The 24,433-nt window shown below is 43.8% G+C and overlaps 1 protein-coding gene across 1 annotated transcript; it reads left to right on the forward strand.

Annotated features, from left to right (window-relative positions):
- The first annotated feature begins 20,100 nt into the window (after window positions 1-20,100).
- On the forward strand, window positions 20,101-24,232 carry pwp1 (PWP1 homolog, endonuclein). The gene is made up of 15 exons (XM_028953990.1): window positions 20,101-20,240; window positions 20,302-20,360; window positions 20,449-20,609; window positions 21,310-21,395; window positions 21,652-21,748; window positions 21,829-21,939; window positions 22,024-22,154; window positions 22,287-22,363; window positions 22,440-22,536; window positions 22,916-22,977; window positions 23,061-23,172; window positions 23,276-23,366; window positions 23,448-23,569; window positions 23,654-23,759; window positions 23,857-24,232. The coding sequence occupies exons 1-15, from the start codon at window positions 20,175-20,177 to the stop codon at window positions 23,949-23,951; spliced, it is 1,473 nt and encodes a 490-aa protein (XP_028809823.1). The 5' UTR covers window positions 20,101-20,174; the 3' UTR covers window positions 23,952-24,232.
- Window positions 24,233-24,433: the final 201 nt, after the last annotated feature.

Here is a 24,433-nt window from a genome sequence, read left to right on the forward strand (position 1 = left end):
AGCTCATCATCCCTCGGCCCTATAGAGATGCACTGATCTTAAACAGATGACAATATTACATTAGTGAGTAAAATATCTGCAAGCAAGGGAACTTTCTAGTCAAAGTCAAAGTCAGCTTTATTGTCAATTGTGCCACATGTACAGGACATACAGAGAATTGAAATTGCGTTACTCTCAGACCCATGGTGCATACAAGTAACATTAAATACAACAATAACATTAAATACAAGGGTATAAAATAGGCATAATATATAAAAACACAATATACAAATAAGGGCACATGGTGAAGAGTGCAAACCACGTAACCAATGTGAACAAGCAGCAGCTTCTACTGCAAAAAAAGCTACCAAACATGTCTAGGTAAATCCAAAATGTGTTCTGTTGTGGGTGTTTGTCATAGGGAACCAAATGCAGACAGGAGTTAAAGATAATATGATGATATCAGGAATCAGAGTATTAAAATGCTGGTTGTTTTGGATGGTTTCAATTTACCGTTATAAGTTTTACATGATACGAGTGGAAATGGTACAAGACTGCTTTGTGTGTGTGTATGTGTGTGTGTGTGTGTGTGTGTGTGTGTATGTGTGATGTGCCTTTCTTTTTCAAAAATCCCTAATTGGGCTTCCCCCACCAACACTGGGAGGTGAAGGGGTCCTTGTATTTTTCCACACTGCAGCTGAACAAATGCCCACTCTTCCAGGGCCTAATCAGACCCCGCAGAAACCCCTGATGTGGGCCAGAGCAAAGTTCTCTGCTGGTTGGCACAGGATTTTAGGGCTGGCTGGGTGGGGGTCACACAGTCCCAGTGTGAGGTGATGTCCTGTCCTGTACAAAATTGACATCATGCTGTTAAACAAGGCTGATTGGTCCCTTATAGAAACACAGTCACTAATAAGTTTTCCTTGATGTGGTTTCTGCATGATTGGAAGCTGCTGCACCGTTGCCATGGAACACAATGTAATTAATACATCCATCCACCTAAACATTTAGCACTGTAAAAGATACAGACAAGTATAGTGTATACAGACAAGTATAGAGAAATTGAATGAACAATAAATGTGAATAAAAATAGAAGGATAATGATTTGAATTACAGTATTATTACAGTCACCCACCACTGCACACGTATGGAGCGGAATGTCTTTTGAATAAATTGATCTTAAAATCAAATGCTAAAAAATCGATTTAATTTACAATATTCACATAAAATGTATACAGTTGAGACAAACTTCATACCGTCTTAATTTAATACTCATTTATGACATTGCATGTTGTTTATATGCAAGAATGGTCAAAGGCAGTGATAGCTGAATACTGAATTAATTGCCCTAAATATATTCAGTGATGTATTCCTTTACAGTACATAAAAGTTCCATGTAATGTGTACTGAATACAGATGCATGTAAACAGCTATAACATATCTTTTTTTTTTTTTTTTTTTTTTACAATATCTCTGGGAGGTGAATTTGGTCTTCTGTGTCATCAGCCCTTTTCATTGCAATGCGAGGAGGTCATCTTTGCCATTTATGTGAAAGTTTCCTTCTGAACGTTTTATGGCTCCCTCTACAGCGAGAAGGCCACAGCGCAGCCTTATGATGCAGGCATGTGAAGTGATTGTAGGATTGTCACACGTGATACACAGCAACACAGCACACAGTGCACACAGTGAAATTTGTCCTCTGCATTTAACCCATCACCCTGAGTGAGCAGTGGGCAGCCATGACAAGCGCCCGGGGAGCAGTGCGTGGGGACGGTGCTTTGCTCAGTGGCCCCTTAGTGGCAACCGGCAACCTTCTGATTACGGGGCCGCTTCCTTAACCACTAGGCGACCACTGCCCCTTGTAACTGCTTAACAAGGACATACCATGAAACAAACCAGAGGGTCACCACAGCCACCACCACCGTTCCAACTACAGCCATAGGGATCTTCAAATGGACCATTATGGACACGTAATCTAGACCATGACACTGACTACATCCTGGACTTCTCCAACCCTACAACTGTAGGACTTATTATTATATCATCCCCAACCCTGCACTGACACCATTTGCAGGCTCACTCTACCCTGGAAGGGGGTCCCTCTCTGTATCACTCCTTCCCAAGGTTTCTTCCTTTCTTTTTTTCTCTCTCCTAGAGTTTTTTTTGTGTGGAGTTTTCCTTGTGTGCAGAAGGGTCAAGTGTGGGGGGTGTCAACTGTAGGGCCTGTCAAAGCCCATTGAGACATACTGTATGTGATTTTGGGCTAAATAAGAAATAAATGTTGTTGTTGTTGTTGTAACCTGAGTTGATGAAAATCTTTCCACAGGCTGCATCCATACAGATTGGCAAAGTACTGATAATTATTGTAAGAACCAACAACCAAAGGGTGAGTACTCATACTTTCAGTTGTTTTATTTATCATAACAACATGTGTTAAATTTAATAGCCGCTTAATAATAATCCTTAATCATGAAAGTGATTAGTTGTCACACCACAGCACAGCACCCAGTGCACACAGTGAAATGTGGTAATGATGGTACTTTGCTCAGTGGCCCCTTGGCGGTTCAGGATTCGAACCGGCAACCTTCTGGTTACGGGTCTGCTTCCTTACCTGCTAGGCCACCGCTGCCCCAAATCATAGATTACATTATATTTATAAACAGATTAATCATAGATTATTTCAGTATGGATAGGAGTGCCTTCTGAAGGAGGGAGATGTGGAAGACATGTTTCGGTGGAGGGACATCTGGTACGCCAGTGGATTAATGCGGCATACACCGTTGATGGGCCTCACGTAATGGGGTCCCAGTTTCTTGGTGCCCAAGGCTTTGGGAAGCCCAAATCCAGCCTTGGTGCAGAATTATAGCCACATTTCCCCAGGAAGCACCGTTTTGGTGTCTGTAGCTTTAAATGCTAATGAGGATGAGAGAGGCGGGACGAGGAGGAGAGCAAGGGGCATTCATGGAAATGACGTCGTCAACACCATTTACCACTTTGGCACAAACATACAAAAACATACAAAATCACGTACAAACGCCACTGAGTCCTGAGTGACAGAACCCAATCACCAAGCTACTGCAATGCTTCGTATGTTTGGAAGCCATGATGGTTGGTGGAGATAATGTTTTAGTGGAGGGTGGAAAAAGCATGAGAAACGGGAGGTAACATTGGTGGCCTAGCGGTTATGGAAGCGACCCCGTAATCAGAAGGTTGCCCCGGGCGCCTGTCATATCTGGACATGGCGAGGAGACGTCACGAGACGTTGTGCGCATAATACAAGAAACACACAACGTGGGACACGATATGGACTTTGAGGCTGTAGAGAGCTACAGGTACATTGGTGTTCATCTGAACAATAAACTGGACTGGACTCACATCTCTGATGCCCTCTACAAGAAAGGGCAGAGCAGGCTATACCTGCTGTGAAGACTCAGGTCTTTTGGAGTGAAGGGCCCACTCTTGAAGACCTTTTAAGACTCTGTGGTGGCCTCAGCCATCTTAAATGGCATGGTCTGCTCTGTTCTAGGATGCCCTTTGGACCCTTTCCTGCCAACCACTGTCAACAGCTGACCACACATAGACTAACAAACACACACACCCAATACACCATTCTTCTTTTTTGCAATATGCGTGTGTGTATATCCATTCTGTACATATGAACAATTTCACAAATCTATATTTTTATGTATACAGTATGCTGATTTATTTTTATTTTTACAACTCATATCCACTGTTTTTTTTCTAGGACTATTTATTTGTTCATTTGTACATTGAAGTGTTTATTGGAGTGGGGTGTCATGGAAATGAAATACAGCATAGGAGCAGCAGAGGGCACCAGGGGTCTTGAGACTGAGCCACAAACCATTTCTCACAAAGAAACAATGAACACAGAATGTATTCACGTCCCATTAAACTAATTTCTTATTCACACTTTAAGATGTTCATATGTACCTTAATAATGGATAATAATGGATAAAAATGTTAAAACATAAATGTTGAGATACCAGCAGGTTTGTTGGTTTTTGTGCTTGTTGTTTTATTTCTTGGCTCCATTTAAATATGTAGCTGGTTTGACAATACAGAGAAATTACAGTACACCCCACTGCAGTAATGAGTGTGGAATGCAGTGCTGATGTGCTGTCCAGGGTCCTGAACACTGTACCACTATAATGATACTTTAGCATTTATTAAAGATAAACCTTGGCAAACCTTGACACACACACAAAAACAGAGCTGATAATGTCTCCTGGAATTAAAGAAGAGCTGAACAGCCTGCACAATAACACATTACACCCCACTCGAGGTGCTTCAGGATGACAGGAAAGCAGCGTGTTAGTGTTCATACTGACATGAAATATGTCATACACTGGTGATCTATAATCTTCTGATAGATCAAGGGAGAGAGGGAGCGAAGGAGGGAGAGAGGGAGAGCGAAAAGGGAGGTCCAGGTAGAAAACATCTCCGCTGTCGCGCTCTGAACTCGACCATTCACAGTTGCCAGGATTTCGTCTTACTGTTCAGATAGAGAGAGAGAGAGGGGGGAGAGAGAGAGAGCGAGAGGAGGAGAGAAGAGAAGTGCCATGGACAAGTGGAAGTATTCTGTCTGCTTAGGACAACAACGGCTCAGCTTGCTGCTGCCACCGTCCATCTGTACCCCAAACCCTGCAGAACCGGTCCAAACCCTCAACAGAGATTTGCCGCGGTAAGTATAATGAGAAACGAATTATCTTCTTATCTACTACATGGAGGTTTAATACAATAATAGTTTCGCTTGTTAAAATATCTAACAAAAAATTTGTGATCATTTGTAAAGTCAGGCTGGGAATCTACACACACTCTATGGACAGCAATTCTTTACGCTCGCTGTGCACATTTTTTGAATAGTGAATTCATTTCATTTACTTTGTTATTGTTCATCCATGTCATTTGGAAATTGATTCAATAAAAAAGACTGTGATTGGTGATGACATTCAATCACAACCAAATGTTTTCATCCTCAGAGGTGGGTATAGTCTCCCTGCCTGCTATTTCTTTTCCTATATATAGTTCACACGTAGTACGAAAATATTACAGCTTTAAAATGCCACTTTAATTGTTGCTTCCTTCTTACTTGATTAAAAATCAAAATATGTTTTAGTAGTAAAACAACACTGCACAGCATAGTAATTCGCTGTAAATTGCCTCCCCATTTTAATAAGTAATTTAATAATGTGCATTTATAATTTGCAGCCAAGAACAAGTGTCAGACTAATGTCTTAACCAAATCTAGAGCAAGCGCTGGCCTCATACCAACAACTGATGCAATTTTGCATCTTAATTCTGAGAGCAGAATTTACTAATTGATTGATGGGGAAATTAATGCATTTTTAATTGGCAGGCTCGTAGGCTGGTGTGAAGAGGAGTTATTGCGACTATGGTTCCCCGAGGATACGATGATTGGCTCTCTGGCATCTGACAAGTGGGGGTGGGGTGGGCTGGTGTCGTGTTATGCTCTAGTGAAGCCCATTAGGTTAAAAGGTAGAACCAAAGGTAATTCATCGATGTGAATGTTGAGATTGTGCCGTAAAGGCACTCAATATCCTATTTCCTGCAGGGATTGACACCAGCAATAATTGCCTATAATTAGCTTTTGGCTCGCAACAATGTAGACAACTAGAGGCAGTTGAGTACAAAATCAACCACGATTCGCTACTGCCTTATGGCCGATGTTCACTGGTCACCTCATTAGGCACCAGTGTATGTCTCCAGTTTAAAGACAGGCCATTAATTCTTGATTCATTTGTGGGTTGTTCCTGACCAAAGCACCACTGCAGACTTGGAAGAACCAATTTTAGTGGTTCTTCCGAGTTTTGCATCGTGATGATGAGAGCGCATTGCAAAAGGTCAACTTCCATTAGGGAAGTTCAACTCACTTCGTTTCATGTCATAACGTGATCTTTTTAAAGTGTTTATAATGTGAAACTTGTATTGTAATGTAATAACGGTCGATTTATTATTTTAATTGCGTTGTGGCAACATGCCTCGGTAGAACCTATAGGGTCTTACAGGTGTGTTTAGAATGATGCATGTTCGATCATGGTTATGTCTGGGGGATGGGGCACAGTGAAAATTGTGTATTGGGAAATGTGTGAGCATCTGTTTGGTCCTAGCTTCAAAACCCCTCTGATACAGTGTTCACAGCTCTGAAAGGCCTCAGAGGGGATCAAAGGGTAGCAGAACCCCATATGGTCTGACAGGACCATGAATATTGATTTTACGTTGGAGGAGAGTTATGCACGCTACACTAATGCAGGGGCAACGTGTGTTAATTCTCCAGCAATCAGGTGCAAGGTACCAGCAAGATTCTTGCCATTTCAGCGTCCTGTAAAAATGAGGAAACATGAATCATTTTAATCTCTCCAGATACCAATGTCCAACCTAGCATTTTATTTGTAGCATCATTTTGTAATTACAAGTGAAAAGGTTACTGTAAAATGCTTGAACCACTTCTTTGATCAAAACTGGGCACACAATAATTTTATTGAATAGCTGAATAAGTCAATGTCCATTGAATGAAATAAAAATTTTTTGTCAGTGTAAACAGGATTTTTGACCAAGTGCTGGGTTCGACGTACGTGTGGGGCTTGGTGGCCTCATTTGCATGCCATTCAGACTGTAGAACCCAAACAGTGATCCCTGGCAACTGCTCAGTGAATGACAGGGCTGCCTTACCCAGTCACACAAGTTAATTAAACCATCTACCCAGCTTTCTCAGCTAAAAGGGCAAATTTAATTAGCCTTGGAATAATCAATGATTCCTGCCAATTATGTAATTGTTTTTAGACATCCTCCAGTTTTGGTGCTTCATGTTGTATTTTGGCTTTGGGTGTGGATGTCTGACACAGACATGAGATTGAATGGCGTTCTTGCCGAGACCCAGCTGTAAGCTAAACATTCCAGGTTGGTTTTCATAGCCAGTAAGGTCTGTGATAATGAGACAAAAACGGATAAAGGGGCTGGTTAAATTATCCAGTGACATGTTTGCACCCTCTCATCGAGTGTGCTGTCAAATATTCAGAGGCCTAATTACCGTAATGGTGGGCAAGGTAATGGTACATAGGGACAGATTCAAAGGTGGGGTCAGCATCCCTGACTAATGAAGTGTGTGACCCCATGTCCACCGCATCGTCATTAACAGGGTTTATCATTTATATCTCTCCAAGTATGCAGCTCAATACAGCAGAGTGTCTGAGACCAAATCTGACTTTTACACGTTTAACACTGACCCATTCCATGTAAATACTCTATAAATAGTAAATGTTTTTACTGATTAATAAAGAGTCAGTGTCTATTGAGCTGAAGTGTTCACACAGTTCAGAGGTCAGAAGTTTTTGCATCAACATCTCAAGCCATCCAGATGGTAGTTTTTCACCCTTTTAATCAAAATATTATAAACCCTATTTATAAATGAAGGCCACAACAGATGCCATCAGACGGTTTTCAGGTTCTATGTCTATAACCCAGCGCAAGCATTCTTAAATCGAAGTAATGGGAAATGAGGAAATGACGACATCGACCGAATGGAAATACTGCAAAAAAAAAACAATAATGTGATTTAATGAGAGGAAATAACATCTTGTCTTGTTTTTGCATCAACAAAAAGGAAAAAACATTTTAGTGTATCTTCTATTTTGTTAACCATATTTAGTCTCCATTTTATTTGTCAACAGTATTACATGGTATATTTTGTTATAGTTATTGTCACTGGACCAGCTGTCTCTGTGGCGGAATACTCCGGTTCTGTGGTCCGGTCCGGAACTTTCGTGTTGTCCATGTGGTGCTCCTGATTGCACTGATTGTGTTCATCTGTGTATGGTTATAAATGTGTTCCTATTGTCTCGCGTTGCGGTCGTTCTCCTGTCTATGTACGTGTTTGTGTCGTTTATACCTCTTTTGTTGTAAGTCGTGCATATGCGTCCATCCCCGTGACACCAGCATTTACCTTTACGTTTGACTTGACGAAAACAAGACGTAAATGCTGTCACAACACTAGTCAAAGTAATAAATCAATTACGACTGTTTTACAGTAAACTTGTAGACCTCAGTTCAATTGGGTGTTTGACAAAATTGCATTGTACCCTGACATTTGAAATATCAGGATCAAACTGTGCCCTCTAATTGAAGACTATTGCATGTCTGGCATGGAATGTCTCGTCCATGTCTTCTGATAGACACCTTTGTAATAAAACAATGCAGCTGAAAAACAGATATCTGACAGCCCAGTGTGTTCGGTTTCCGATTAGATGTGGTGCAGCCTGTTGGAGGGGAGCACTGGGGCGAGAGACATCAATTTGCTCCTCCTAATGCGCTCACTGCCCCCACATGACATATTGATTATTTCTCCCCCGCAAAATGACAAATAGCATTTTCTGGGGTGTAATGGAGACGAATGGTGGGTTTACGAGGTGGGGAGGCGCGTCGGCCACCTCCCACACCCTCCTCCCCACCCACCGAAACCACCACCCACACCGGCGCAGCTCGAAACAAACAGCACCGACAGAGAGGAAGATATGGCTATAGGGTGGATGGGCTGCCCCGGCATCTACTGCAGCATTGACTGTCTGATTCAAAGACCTCCTGCCCCTGCTTCAAGTTCATACAGGTAACCTGGCATGCCGGGCAAAATGCACCACAAGGTTGAAAAAATGAATTAACAGAAGTGATTCAATTGAATGACTGAAAGTGCAGGACAGTTTAGAAGTCTGTACGGACCTTTAGGTCTCCGAGGCAACAGCTGTTATGCTCTCACCTTTGTGACAGGGACCGAAGGACCAATGGAGTTTCAGGAAGAATAAATAAAAATGGGACGAGGTCCTAAAATGAAACAGGAACTAGAGGTTAAAAGGTATTATATTTTCATATTGCTGAAATTAATGGATAGCACCGTGGCATCACACTCTGATGTCCTATTAGTAAAAGTGAGGTGATTGTCTTTGTGAAACAAAGAAAGCACAGCACAAGGTGACACAATGAAATGTGTCCTCTGTATTTAACCATAACCCTTGGTGAGTATTGGGCAGCCACGAAAGATGCCCGGGGAGCAGTGTGTGGGGATGGAACCTTGATCAAGGGGACCTCGGTGGCCCCTCAGTGTGCACCGTCCCCACACACTGTTCCCCGGGTGCCTGTCAAGGTGATGGTTAAATACAGAGGACACATTTCGTCGTGTCACCGCTGTATGTCTTTTAATCATTTTCCATATATGAGTGTCACATTAACCATATCTTGCAGGCAGGTGACACTGAAGGTGTGCTTACAACCACTGACACCTTGAAAAAGCGCTGACACACAATGGGGAGTTCCACTCTAATCTCTGCTGTGTAGAAGGAACAGACTGCTTGTTCCTCAGCAGACAATCCCGTGCCGCCGTGCCGACTTGTCTCTTTGTACAAGAACACGAGCTTTCTCAACTCCAGTCCAACGAGTCAGTGGACCCTCATGGTCTTAAGGGAGTCTAGCTTGCTTGAAACTGTGAATACTGCTGGGCTGCCGGATCGGAGAAGGTCAGGACTCACCATTGTTGTGTACACCCTGCTTTAACATTAGTTTCTACACTGACAGCCTGAGATTTTAGCGTGCTTCCAAACACCAGTGCTAGTCCAGGCAGTGGTGGCCCTAGCGGGTATGGAAGCGGACCCGTTATTGCAAGGCGCCACCGAGGTCCCCTTGATCAAGGCACCGTCCCCACACACTGCTCCCCCGGGCGCCTGTCATGGCCGCCCACTGCTCACCAGGGGTGACGGGTTGAAAGCGGAGGACACATTTTCGTCGTGCCACAGTGTGCTGCGCTGCAGTGTTTCACAATGACAATTGTCAATCGTAAGTAGCAAGGCTAAACTGGCCCTCTGTCACCCATCATGATAAAGTCTCCAACATCAGCAGCCAGCGTTGCGCTGGCCCAACTTTTCTTGGTGTAATCTGACCTTCATCTGACCGAGGAGTGATGGTGCGGTGAAGGAGTCTTGGGGGGGAGGGGTTTGATTGAACAGGTGCCTAAAAATAGAAGCGATAGCAATTAAGCAGCAATCTAATCATCCATGTGCGCCTAGCAGGCTGCTGATGACTTGGCTCTCATATTCCCCTCTCCCCGGCTGGGCTGACCGCCGCTGCGTTGTCCATTTAATCATCTCTCAACATCCCCTCCCCACCTACCCGTGGCCAGTAAGAGATAAGGTACAGATTGCCTTATCGCCGCTGCTCATTTTAAAACCAATGGAATTAATACGTGCAATCTGTCTTCAGCCAGTCGTCCCCGTGGCGGCCCGGGCTGAGAGATTTAACGTCCTTCAGACATGTTTCTGTGGTTTTTTTTGGGGGGTATTGGGGTATTTGTCTTTTAGCAGTTGACTTTTAATGTCATAGCTTCAGGATCCTTCGCGCATCATCTCGAAGTGAAGCGTTGACAGTTTCTCCGCATAGAACTCACACCGGTGCAGCGCGTTTGTGGCACACGTGGTCCTGGTGGCCCTCTGAGGTTCAGACGGTGGATCAATTTGGCAGCGGAGGCAGACAGACGGATGGAGGTGTCCCTCTTGATTTAGACCCATCGTTTATTTTTAAGTGATGCCAGATGGTCCGGCCCAGTGTTCTCCCACAGTGCACCTCTGATGGATTCGGTCTACGGAGGGAGCCGCGGTGCAGCGGAGCGCATCTGTTCTCTCAGATAGCTGCTAGCGCCGCTAAACATGCCTTCCTCCCTTCGATTAACATCACTCACACAGCAGACACCACACTTGGCTGAAGCCAACCTGGCATCGGGTAATAAATTTGATGTGCTTCCTCGCGAGCGTAAATGAAGTATTTTGAAACCTGGTGTGTGTAATTTCTCAGCGATGCACGCTGCTAGGATAGCCTCAGACACGTGCATTCCACATACCGGGCCACATGTCAGGAGGAGGACGTACCATTGACTAGGGAAGGGCATGAGAGTATTAGGACCCGTCCACGCGAAAATCTGGCCTTGCGTCCACACGGAAACACCGTCTCAGGTGATCCTCTACTTTCTAAAACGGGTTTCAGACGGAATTTCTCCTTTCCACGAATCCATGTGGACGTATTACCCAAACCTCCAACCTGACCTAAAACCCCACATGCGTCATACTTAGGAATGAATAACACATTCCCGGTTACGCTGCACATTTCTAATGAAAAGACAAGGCTGGACAATGATGTGTTGACCTGTAAGCGGAGGAGAACTAGATGCCAAACAAGGAGAGCGGGGAGTTACAGCGCCACCTACAGGTGCTGTGGGGGGGTTAAAACAGTGTTCGGGCCACTCTCTGTGTCTCCACGTGGATGATGATTCAGATAATGCTCCTGTGCGGACACAAGTTTTAGAAAAAAGCGTTCTCGTGTGAATGGGGCATTAATGTCTTACCTAAACAAGGTCTCTGTGGAACAGGCACAGCTCCTGACCTCTGTCAACCTCTGTACCTTCGAACAACCAGTACTTATAATAAAACTTATATAATATAATGACTTATAATGTACTTATCGTGCTTGGCATTTAGTGGATGTCACTTACTGAGCATCTGTAGATTAGAGTTTAAACTAATTTTGAAACATCAAGATGTTCATTAGTTCTAAAAATGTATAATTGCTGCCATGAATGTAAATGTGGGAGTGGACTGGATAACTAGTGCTTGCTGTAAAACTGGGCTTTTAACAGCGTCCCTTACCACACAGGTCCACACAGAGGCTATTTAACCCATTAAAGCGTCACGGCTTGTTCAATAAAAAAGCTGTATAAACGCAGTACATACACCGAACAAAGGATTAGTGTTAACCCACTGCTCACAAAGGAGGATGGTTTAAATGCAGGGGACAAGTATTTTACACTTACATAATTTAAACACAATCACTAAATGATTACTTTACTTTGGTGTACATGTAAGAAGACATTAGCATTTAGTTCCATCATCTGGATATTTGATTGCAAATCAGTCTGACTAAAATTGCATTTAAGTGCCCCACTCAAGTCTAATCATGTGGATAAGGCACCCGGGTTAGCTAAGAAGCAGGCTCTTTATTTAATTAATTTTCATTTAATCCGTAATGTGGGCCTTTGAAAACAGTAAAAACAGACATAAGGTCATTTGAAGACAAAACTTGTGATATGTCATATTGTGTCGCATCATGTCACATAAGACTGTGGTTCTCAAGTGAGGAATAGAGATATGGGGAGCAACAAATGTGAGTAAATTATTTTAATAGAAACATGCATATATTTGTTAATGCAATTATTGTCAATAAAGGTCATACCCTCAAAACAAGAATGACCCATTTATGTCCCATTAAAATACTGAAAGAATTACGTGGTTAACTGATGTATAAATCTTTTATTATGCATTAAAAAACAATTTTTATGTTAAGAATTCAGGTGTACAGATGTACAGGATGATAACTTATTCATTCAGTGTGATTAGTGGGGGACCTCTGGGTTTGCCTAGGAGGACCTCGACACGGTGAAGTGATGGTTTTATGGCTGAATTCAGAGCAGAGTCATTTACTGCTGGCAGCCTGTGTCAAATTTCACATCTCTAAACACTAAAGCGGCCCAGAGCATCTTTTCCATACATCACCAGGGAACCGTGCCCGCATCATGCATATTTATTGACTGTGTTTGGCACTGTTGAAGCCCCCACCTCCCCACCACCACGACAAGGCACAGATGAAAGACGCGTGCTGGGTTTCATTTGTCTCGTGTTAGTGGGGTGTAAGGTGGCAATATTCTGCCGGTGCTCATAAGTCATCGGGAATAGCAATAGCATTTATGTCATTGTACTGCAAAAATAAGATGCAAAATTGAAATGTCATTCTGCTGGTTATTATAAAATAAGCTATATGTTGTATGTGTGTAAACATCCAGGACAAAGGATAGAGACAGAGGTTTGGAATAGGATCATTGTTCTATAGCCATGGACAAATAGACTTAAATTTTTCACCAGACTGAGCCTTTAAGAGGGTCATTTAGCCTCAGATCAGATTTATTTATAATACTCTTCATATGTAGAAGTATTTTATGCAATCTCTGACTGGCATGACTTTGGCTGACTGATGATTTTTCCCTCTGTCCTTTCAAGCTGCCTCAATTTTCCTCCCTTGCCTGTGGTCCTCTTGTTTTCCTGACTTCATCCTAACCCTTCTTCTTCTCTGGGACCTTTCCAGCCCCTCTCCTTTCCTGTCATCCCTCTGCTAGTGTGTCTTATGGCTTTTTATTCCTATGTGATGAAGACTTTGTTCATGTAGGGGTCAAAGCCAGTAAACACACAGCTCAAAGTCAACTGAAGGCCTCCCGACAACGTCTGGCACGCTCGTAGAGACCCACAGTAAAGAGAGATGCCAGTTCACACGGGACCCACAAGCTGCACGAGATAATAAACCTGAAATTGGACTGTTGAGCATCAACGGAGCTGCTCTCAGTTTCGGTAAATCCGCGCACATTCAGTCCAGCAGGGGCGTCAGGTGTTTTGGTGGAGCTGCAGAACTGGAACAACAGATGGAGGTCCACACGAATAACAGCAATGTTCTCACAACTGGGTGAGCGTATTAGAATACAATTCTTGCTTATTAAGGCAGCTTTGATTGGCAATAAAGCACAACCAGAGTGTGAAAAGAGTGTGTCTTCATTTCTTGAAGCCTGCTAGTGCATGAAAGGAGCTGAAAGAATGCATCTGGCTGTGATGAAATGAACTGTATTGGATCCTGTTTTGCTAAGACTTACTTGCCAAACTCTACAATAAAAGTGAAATGCTGTGTGTTAAAATGGAACCAACTTTTATGAGGTAGCTGTGAGGTCTGAAACAATCACGGTGTTGCTTTCATGAGCAAAATAAAATAAATGGTTCATGCAATTATCCACTGAGATGAGGATCACAAAGTCACAGGTTCAAACCCCACTTACTACCATTGTGTCCCTGAGCATTGCTCTTAAATGCTGTTAATTGTAAATATAGTGAAACATTTCATTTTAGGTCAAGGTTTTTATTGCTATCAGCGGGTCAACCATCTAAAATGAAAGTCCATCACAAGCTCTCTCAGGACCATTCCTACAATGTAAATTAGGCACTACGCAACCGTGGCCCGCGGTGCTGACACGAAGAGGAGGGGTTGGAGATCGGGTCGAGGTAACTGGGACAGAAGCATTCGTCTAATGGCCAGCCAGAGCTCGCGTTACGGCTGCCCACGCCACAGAAGCCCACTCCACTCCAGAGACTCCGTTAACATTCCTTTATGATGAAACCCAGGGAAACACTGGGGGGGCAGTAATTCACAGTTTGTGGCTTTGAATGCCAAACTCCACGGTCCAATAAAGCCCTGACTGTTGTGTGTGGCTTTACATAATTATTGTCCTTCAGCTTTGATGCCATGTGCATCAACATATTACCAATTAGTCATTAACACTTTTTTGATTTACTGATTAGATTTTTTGATATATACACACACAGGGCAGTGGTGGCCTAGTGGGTAAGAAAGCGGACCCGTAATCACAAGGTTCAGACAAGGTGCCACTCTCTCTCTCTATATATATATATATATATATGTATACACACACACACACACACACACACACACACATATACATATACATATACATATATATATAAGTAGATTATAATATAGATTATCCAGTGGGGTTTGCTGTGTTACGGTCCTGTTAAAGGCCGTTTCTTAGCTTTAGTTTCATCAGATTTATCTGAGTGTGATCAGCAAGAGTAGACAAAAAATGCCCAACTTCCCAATCAGCAACAAGCACTGGTGGCTCCATACCTGTTTAAATTTAGCCGTAAACAAGACCTATTTAATGCCAGACATCCCCCATTAATGCATAGTGTGAATCAAGACCTTGAATGATGGGATAACCTACCAATGTCACTAGCTGGGCATTTAAATATGAATTAATAAAATGAATGTCCTGCCTAATTTTTTTACCTGTTTCAGTGTCCTAACAAAGTCTTCTTTCTTGACATGTTGATTTCCATTTTTATGTGGGTAAAGTCAGATTGCAAGTACATCATCACTACAGTGCCTTATTTTCAATATTATTGTTGATCTACCAATATAAGAATTATGTTACACTGGAAGGACTGCATGGCTGATCCTGGATCTCACCTCCTTCTATTGCCTTCTACATTTACATTCTTCCTTCTTTGCCTCCTAATCCTGTTGCTAAATAAACTTTTTTTTAAACATTCTGTTAGGATTTGGGCTCAATTCAGAAGGACGTTTTCATGCTTTCACATATCCCACCATTGAAAAAGCCTATGGCTACACCATCATTGACAGATTAAGCTTTTCATGTGTGGGCCAGGTATGGAATTTCTTTAGGTATGGAAACATTTATTGATAATGTACGTCCTTCTTATGATCAACTATATAAATATATATAACATTCCACCTTATATTTTAGATTCCTGCAACTTTGGAGTTGGATCTTTCTTTTCCGGCCATCTATTTCTCTTTTAGAAATCATGTCAAGTCTATCTACACTTTTTTATTATTATTAATAATAAAAACAATACTTTTTTTAATAACACTTTTTATTTTTATTAAATTCACAAAATCTGGAACGCTTGACAATTCTAAAGGGCCAATGGGAGGAAGACTTGGACAAGATACTGTCTGATGACACATCGGACTGTTAAAGGATTTTAACAGGTTTATTCTTATTTGTTCGGTTTTTGAAAATGTTATACAACATCACCTTATGAGCCTTTATTGTTTTGTATTGTTTTTTGTATGATTATAGTTGTATTTTTGTACAAAAGCCTGGAAGGGACCTTAGCCATGGACGAAGACATTGATTTATGTGTGTGAGTGGGGGGCGGATTCTCGACTAGAAAATGTGCTGCCAGGGGAATCAGTGGGACGAGGCCCAGATGAACATAGATGAGTGCCTGCTCTCGCATTCACCCAGCCAACCACTGCAGCACCAGAAGAGAGGATCCCGCCAAGACGAGCGCGCTCCCTCCAAAGTAATTACACACACGCCCTGCCTTTATCCCAGCAGGCACACAATTCTTCATCATACCTGCTCAATAATAATACTGTTATAAAAAAGATCTTGCCCTTAACCATTTTAATTGCACATCACAAAATCACAATTCAATTAGCAATAATCATGCAAATCTGATCTTGAAACATGCCAGAGATTACGTTTATGGCATTTACCAGACGCCCTTATCCAGAGCGCGTTACAGTTGGTATTTACAGGGACAGCCCCCCCCCCTGGAGACACTCAGGGTTCAGTGTCTTGCTCAGGGACACGATGGTCGTAAGTGGGGTTTTCGGTTCAGAAGCCACAGTCACTACCAAATGACCTACTAATGTTCCACTTGACCGCTGGACCCCCTGAGAATCACTCAAAATAGAATTCATTAGAATTCATTCAGTTTAGTCCACGTCTGAATGGACACGATATATATAAAATTGTGTGGAGTGAATCTTGAGGCAGCTCTTCTCAACAAACTATTTTTTCAATTTACTATTCACTAATTTAAGTTTTTTGGTAGCTTTAGTTTATGACATATGGTGATGCAATGAAAGAGCTTTGAATAAACATAGAGGAGCACATCTATGATGACAGCAGTGCTGGAAAGAGCTCTGAGCACTTCAGCAGAGTCAAAGTAAATAACATCTGTCAGACTGAAGCTGTAGGACATGATGCAAAAGAGGCTGAGGAACGCAGCATCACTCGCTGGCATAAGAACGGCATTGCATCGATACAAAACAAATGTCTGACGTTTCATGGGATTGCACAGGTAAAAAATAAATCAATAGTAAAAGGACCCTATCATGAAAATGTTAACTTGTGAGATTATTAACCTGGAATTTGTCCCCTTATGTCGTCATAAGGGGAACGGTTACCTCTCGTTTCTCATGCTTTTTCAGCCCAGAGAATTTCCTAACTAAAAATTTAACTTACAGTATATAGCCCAAAACCATATACAGTTTGTCTCAATGGGCCCTACAGTTGACACCCAACACACTTGACCCTTCTGTGCACGAGGAAACAATCCACACAAAAAAAAATCTAGGAGAGAGAAAAAAGAAAGGAATAAACCTTGGGAAGGAGTGATACAGAGATGAACGCCCTTCGGGGGTAGAGTGAGCCTGCAAGTGGTGTCAGTGCAGGGTTGGTGATGATTTGTCCAATAAGAGAAAAAGTCCTACAGCTGTAGTGGTGGAAAGGTCCAAAGTGTAGTATAGAGCATCTGTCCATGTTTGGAGGTACTGGACAGTGCAGAGTAGGTTTTAGTCCAGTGTCATGGTGTACATTAGTTGTCCATTATGATGCTATTGGAAGATCCATTTGAAGATCCCTGGAGAGAACCAATAGAAGCAGCGGCAGACGGTGGCATTGTCCAACTGGTACAGAAATACGGGGTTATTGTGGGACATTTGTGTAATAGTGGTCCGGTACCCTAACTAGGACAGCCTAACTAAGGTGAATTGACCACTGTCCATGCTTGACTAGATGAATGTGTAATTCTGTATTATTTATTATATTAGAAGTGGTGGCCAAGTGATTAAGGAAGTGAATCCCGATCCGCCAAGGTGCCACTGAGCAAAGCACCGTCCCTACACACTGCTTCCCCGGCGCCTGTCATGGCTGCCCACTGCTCACCAAGGGTGACGGTTAAAAGCAGAGGACACATTTCACCCTGTCAATGTGTACTGTGCTGTGTATCACAATGACAATCGTTTCACTTTAATATATTAATTAAGTTAGGTTTAGAATTAAAATTGATATAGTATTAGGGGACCACGAAGACCTAAACTCAATTTCGATGTCAATTTCGAACCAGGCCCTTGCCTGCTAAGGATCTGAGATCAGATCCTTAGATCCTTAGATCAGGCACTATTTAGGTTGTACGTTCGTAAGCCACGCCTGTCTTAAAATGTCTGACATTTCAATGGATGGCACAAGTGAAAAAAAATTAATAGTTAGAGCTTACAGCACCTGGTATTGTCAGGCAGTCTCATATTCAGGTAAAAAAAAAAACAAGCCCTACCGTTCTTACCACGAGGATGGGTTGCTTTTCCTAAGGGTTTCTTTATTTATCATGCAGGTTTTCCTTGCCACTGTCACCTTTGCCAGGGTGGTAGTAGCCTAGTGGTTAAGGCACTCGCCTGTGAACCCAGGTTAAAATCCCACTTACTACCATTGTGTCCCTGAGCAAGACACTTAACCTTAAGTTGCTCCATGAAGACTGTCCCTGTAACTACTGATTATAAGTCGCTCTGGATAAGGGTGTAATGCTGTAAATGTAAATGTATGCTCACTAGGGACTGTTCCAATGTGCATTGTAAAAAGCTCTGTATAAAAAAATTAGTTGATTGAACTAACCCTAACTTGCTAAATGGAAATTTGAATTACATTATAATTAAGCACGTAGGTTTTTTTATTATTTCCAACGTGATTTAATTATATTTAATAGAGTAGATAAATAAAAAGCATTTTTGACTGTATCAATTATAAATATTTACTACATATAAAAATGCATATATACAAGTATTATACGATAGTGTTTCTATTCATTTGAAAGTTTGATTTCTTATTAGTTGTTATACGGATTTATTATTATTTTTTGCCCAGGCACTGCCAGGGACAACTGCCTTACGTCACAGACGTCGCATGAAACAGAGCCGTCTATGGGAGCAATTGCGTCAACAAAGCCGCCATCTTGGGATGGTATAGCGCGTCTTTAAAAAGAATTAATTCTGGCAAAACCGCAAAATTTCATAAGTGATTTTTATTGCCTTGGTTCATTGCAAAACGACCGAGCCATGAATAAACTGATAAAGAAACTGTTTTTTGTTAACATAGCACATGTTCAAAAAGTACATGCATTTTATTATTCTAAATAAACTACACTACTACATGCAGAAATATGAGTGAAAGTGAAGTGTTTGTCATTGTGAAGCACCGCAGCACAGCACATGCTGACACAGTGATGAAATGTGTCCTTTTAACCATCACCATTGGTGAGCAGTGGACAGCCATGACAGGCGCCCGGGGAGCAGTGTGTGTGCACGGTGCTTTTCTCAGTGGCACCTTGGCTGTTCTGGTCTAGAATCAACAACCTTCTGATTACAGGGCCGCTTCCTTACCCGCTAAGCCACCACTGCCCCCTAAATGTGTCCTCTGTATTTAACCATCACCCTTGGTGAGCAGTGAGCAGCCATGACAGGAGCAGTGTGTGGGGATGGTGCTGTGATCAGTGGCACCTTGACAGTTCAGCATCCTTCTGATTATGGGGCCGTTTCCTTACCTGCTAGGCCACCACTGCCCCCAATCCCAATACAAACACCTCAACAAAAAAAAGGCCAGCATTGTTAGCTGAAAGACTCTGGCGAACTCCATTGTAAGCCACATAGCGTTATCGCTCATACAACTACCATCATTATCATTGTATCATAGTATATCATATACACTATATACTAAATACATCCATACAATGATATATCATTATATTGCTGCTAGGCCTGGTGTGTCTCCACCTGCACTATACTGTGGATCAGTGCACAATGTCCTTTGTCATTTTTTGTGGTGTGTGTTATTTCCACTTGCTAACTGTTTGAGCTTTGCACCCTCATCTCCTATATGGTGAGATGACAACAAAGTAGACTTTTTTACTTTGATACATTTACATGTATGCCTTTAACTAAAGCATATCAATAGACGATGCGTAAAAGATAAACATCAATTTACCTGCTTATTTGGGGAAACCAACCATAATGCTAAATGCTAAAATTAAACGGATCCTTCGTTGGACCATTTGGTACTGAGCGTCAGAGACGCGTGGTGAACTTGGGAGCCCGCACCGTCCCAATATGGCAACGGTATGCGACATGTACGAAAGGCCATGTGTGTCATAATTCGCCTGCATTTAAGGTAAAAACATGATGGCGCCAGGCGCTAAGTTAGAGGCTGTGGTTTTTAGTTTGCTAAAAATGCGCGTTTAAAAAAACAACAACAACAAAAGAACCAAAACACGCCTCGTTAAAATGCAGGAAAATTATGGTACACACGACCTTCCATAGACACCTGGCCGTTACGTCATATGCGCGTCCCGTCGTGCGGAAGGACCCCTGCAACTCACGTGTGATCAACAGCCTCCACCTCCCCGACTCTCCCACGCTCTCTATCTAACATGAGTTCGCAAATTACTTGCGTCAGCTGGGTGAAGCGTGGTGCTTCTAAAGAAACGCCGGACAAAGTGAGTCGAATCTGGCGTGACCGTGTTTTTAACCGAAGCCGCGCTAAACATTTCTCCGCAGGTGGAGTTGACCAAAGAAGAGCTCCAGCGCATCATATCCGAAGCTAAAGAGGAACACGGGTAACGCCTTTTTTTTTTTTTTTTTAAAGCCCTAAAAACGCGACTCGATACGCGGTTTGACTCGAGTGTGGTGTTTGCGTGTCGCCAGGGAACGTGGCGAAGATGAAGATGACGACGAGGGGCAGGGCGACCAAGGCGCGTCCGACCAGCGGGAGGCGAGCGAACTGACGGGGGGTGAAGCGGACGGCGGAGATGAGCATGACGAGTTGGCAGAATATGGCCTAGATAAATATGATGATGAAGATCTCGGTACGTTTAACTTTTTAAGTCGCCAAGCGCCCCCCCCCCCCCCCCCCCATTGTCTTTTTTTAACCCTTAATTAAAGTGCCCCGCCCATCCTCATAAAAAAGTGTTATTTAATACTGAAGTTAAGCTCTGTAAATTAACGAACGATGTGCCTGAACACGGTCTCAGATTTGCCCGGAGAAATTCCCAATAGGAAAAGTCCCAAGTTTTAGCTCCCGACTCCTAATAGTTTTCTCACCAGGTCATGCATACCTTCCCATACATGTGTACATTGTACAGGGATGGATTCTGAAAGTTAAGTTGATTGTCATTGTGATCCACTGCAGCACAGCACATAGTGGGCAGCCATGACAGGTGTCCGGGGAGCAGTGTGTGGGGACGGTGCTTTGCTCAGTGGCGCCTCGGGATTTGAACCGGCAACCTTCTTATTACGGGGACTCTTCCTTAACCGCTAGGCCACCACCACCCCAAAATTTAAATCTGTGATGAAAGAAAATGTATTTCCTGCCGTTTCTGGCATGTTATAGCAAAAAAAAAAAAAAAAAAAAACTCAAAAAAGGCAAAACAAAATAAACAGACTTGTTATGTATTGATATGTACTGTTGTACTGGACTTATGTATTGATTACAGGCGCTTGTCACAAATTAAAAATCTGAAAGGAAGTGGTCTTCCTCACCTCCCATCTTCTCTGGTTCACCCACAGTGACAAACAACCTTGGCGACAGCCTCGCCGGCCTCACGGTGTACGGAAACAACGAAGAGGACCCGTACATCACCATCAAAGATACTGTGAGTATCTGACCTGTCTTCTCGACCCACTTCAAGTATCTTCTGAAATTATTCATCATGTGGCAAGAAATCTCACCTTCCCACTCATGCCGGTCAATTATGCCTTTGCAATTGAATTTGAAGTCTATTACGATGATCATCGTGGCAGAAAATTGCTGAACAACTGAACAAAAGATGGTTTTCTTGCATATATATATGTATGTGTGTGTGTGTGTGTGTGTGTGTGTGTGTGTGTGTGTGTGTGTGTCTCTCTTAGGACCAGTATGAGCGTGAAGATTTTCAAATCAAGCCCGGTGACAACCTCATCGTGACGGGCAAGGCAGAGAAGGACTGCTGCAACCTGGATATTTATGGTGATCAGATTGTCCTCGGTGAACATTTCATTTTCAGAGATTTTCGGTTCCTTTGTAACGTCGTCGTCGTCTTCTCGCAGTTTACAATTCAGAGGAAGAGTCTATGTACGTTCACCACGACATCCTCCTGCCTGCCTATCCACTGTGTGTGGAGTGGCTCAGCTTCGACCCCAATCCGAATGAAACTCCAGGTAGAGACGCTTGATCGGGAAGCCCTGGTCACAACCGGCCTTTTTTTGTGTTTTCTGAGCCCCTTCAGATGTCTTCTCTCGCAGGGAACTATGTGGCGGTGGGAAACATGACTCCGGTGATTGACGTGTGGGACCTGGATGTGGTGGACTGCCTAGAGCCGGCTTTCTCTCTTGGGAGCAAGAAGGCCAAGAAGAAGAAGAAGAAGAGCAAGAAGGTGCCTGCAATTTCAGCCGGCGCTTTCACGTTGACGCGCACGTCTCACCCACACCGCGCGGCTGTCGCTCTTCTCTGCCTGAATTAGCTACCTGTGAATTAGACGTGTTCATGCGGTGACGATGCGTTGCAGGCCGCTGCCGCTGAGGCTGGACCCGTGGAAGGACACACAGACGCCGTGTTGGACGTTTCCTGGAACAGGCTGGTCCGGTGAGCGTCCCGACCCCACAAGTCTCCGCCTTGAGACGGGTTTCGAGCTTTACTGAACGTTCGTTCCTCTCGACAGGAATGTCCTCGCCAGTGGCTCGGCGGATGAGACGGTGGTTCTGTGGGACCTTGTGCAGGGAAAGCCGGTCACCGCGCTGACAACCCACACCGATAAGGTACGGAGAAATAAAAAAAAAAAAGTGACGAGCACCCGTGCACCAACAGTGAAATTTGGTCTCTGGGCGCCCGGGGAGCCGTGTGATGGGACGCCTTCTGAACCTGGTGCTCTGGGGGTAATGGTGACATACTCTACAGGACATGGTCTACTAAATTTACAGCTTTTATCAGACGCCCTTATCCAGAGAGACTTACAATCAGTAGTTACAGGGACAGTCCCCCCCTGGAGACACTCGGGGTTAAGTGTCTCTCTCAGGGACACGATGGTAGTAATGGGATTTGAACCCGGGTCTTCTGGTTCATAGGCGAGTGTGTTGCCCACTAGGCTACTACCACCCCTACTACATCCTTTCAGTTCCATAATTTACCTCCCTGCAGGTCCAGACGCTGAAATTCCACCCATTCGAGGCGCAGACGCTCTTATCGGGATCTTACGACAGGTAGTGCGATCGTTTCCGATCAATAAATAATATAGAAGTAGTTTCGTACTTCTCACTGCCTTGTGCCCTCGTGGACGACCCAGATCGGCAGTTTTGTACGACTGCCGCAGCCCAGACAGCAGCCACCGGGTCTGGAGGTTCAGCGGGCAGGTGGAGCGGGTCGTCTGGGACCACTTCTCACCGTGCAACTTCCTGGTACGTTACCACGGCCTCGCGTTAAAGCTCTACAGCGATAACTTGCTCTCTTGCAGTCACGTGACCACCTCGGTGGGTTTATTTATCTCCCGTGTGCTGTCAGGCCAGCACAGAGGACGGCTTTGTGTATTGTCTGGATGCCCGTTCGGATAAGCCAGTGTTCACTCTGCGGGCCCACGAAGGAGAAGTTTCCGGTAGGTGGACCGCCGTGCCGGTTCCCCGGACGGGGCGGGGTTTGGAGAACCGGCATCAACGTGCTTCCGTCTGGATTTCAGGTCTGGACCTGAGCAGCCAGATCAGGGGATGCCTGGTCACCTCCTCGGCCGACAAGCACGTGAAGATTTGGGATATCCTGGGAAACAAGCCCAGTCTCGTCCACTCACGCGATATGAAGATGGTACCACACTGTACCGTACTCCGCTGAGCTGTCATGATTTACAGATGGTTGACATGCAGGTTCGCTCTGTCGTCTTTTCCTCAGGGCGTCTTGTTTTGCGCCTCCTGCTGTCCAGACCTGCCCTTCGTATACGCCTTCGGAGGACAGAAGGGCGGCCTGAGGGTGTGGGACATCAGTGACGTCACGGCAGGTGCCTCCACCGCGTCTCTCTCTCTGTTCGTGAAACTCTCTGTGATCGGATGTGGAGGGAGGTTAAACTCTGCTGTGGGTCCCTCTGTTCATTTCAGTGCACGATGTCTTTGGCAGCAGAGAGCGATTGGTGCCCAACACACAGCCTGGCACGTCCAGCAGCAGTACCGCGGCGGACATGGAGGTTTCTTAGCTCCACCCTCCACCCAATGTTGGTCCGCAATGCAAAAAAAGGAAGCAGACAAAGGATATTCAAGAAAGCCAAGGACTTCTAGATTTGTTGATAAAGGTTTAGGGGAATTTAATGACTCCTTTTAAAAACCTTCTCATGACGCATTACATAAAAGGAACAATAATAGATTGCCGAAGCCTTTTTGGTGTGAATGCATTGTAATAATTACATGAATAACTATACATGTTGTTTACTGTCTATGTAAGCCATTGATGGTAAATAAAAGTTTTTTTTTTGTTTTTTTTAAGTCTTGGGCCCATTTGTGAAGCACAGCACACACAGTGTACACAACGAAACGTGTCCTCTGCTTTGAACCATCATGCGGGGACTGTGCTCGGGATTCGAACCGGCAACCTCGTGATTACAGGGCCACCACCGCCCCAGGTAGGAACGGTGGTCTTACTTATTAATGTCTGTAGAGGTTTTCGGACCTGACCTGGTTA

The sequence above is a fragment of the Denticeps clupeoides genome, chromosome 15 (assembly GCF_900700375.1).
Source record: "Denticeps clupeoides chromosome 15, fDenClu1.1, whole genome shotgun sequence".
Classification (NCBI taxonomy): Eukaryota; Metazoa; Chordata; class Actinopteri; order Clupeiformes; family Denticipitidae; genus Denticeps; species Denticeps clupeoides.

Bases quoted from the DNA above. Each gene is read 5' to 3' on its own strand.
- pwp1 (XM_028953990.1), top strand. From the start codon at position 20,175: ATGAGTTCGCAAATTACTTGCGTCAGCTGGGTGAAGCGTGGTGCTTCT. The intron at 20,241-20,301 runs GTGAGTCGAATC...ATTTCTCCGCAG, and splicing joins CTAAAGAAACGCCGGACAAA to GTGGAGTTGACCAAAGAAGA. The intron at 21,940-22,023 runs GTAGAGACGCTT...CTTCTCTCGCAG, and splicing joins CAATCCGAATGAAACTCCAG to GGAACTATGTGGCGGTGGGA.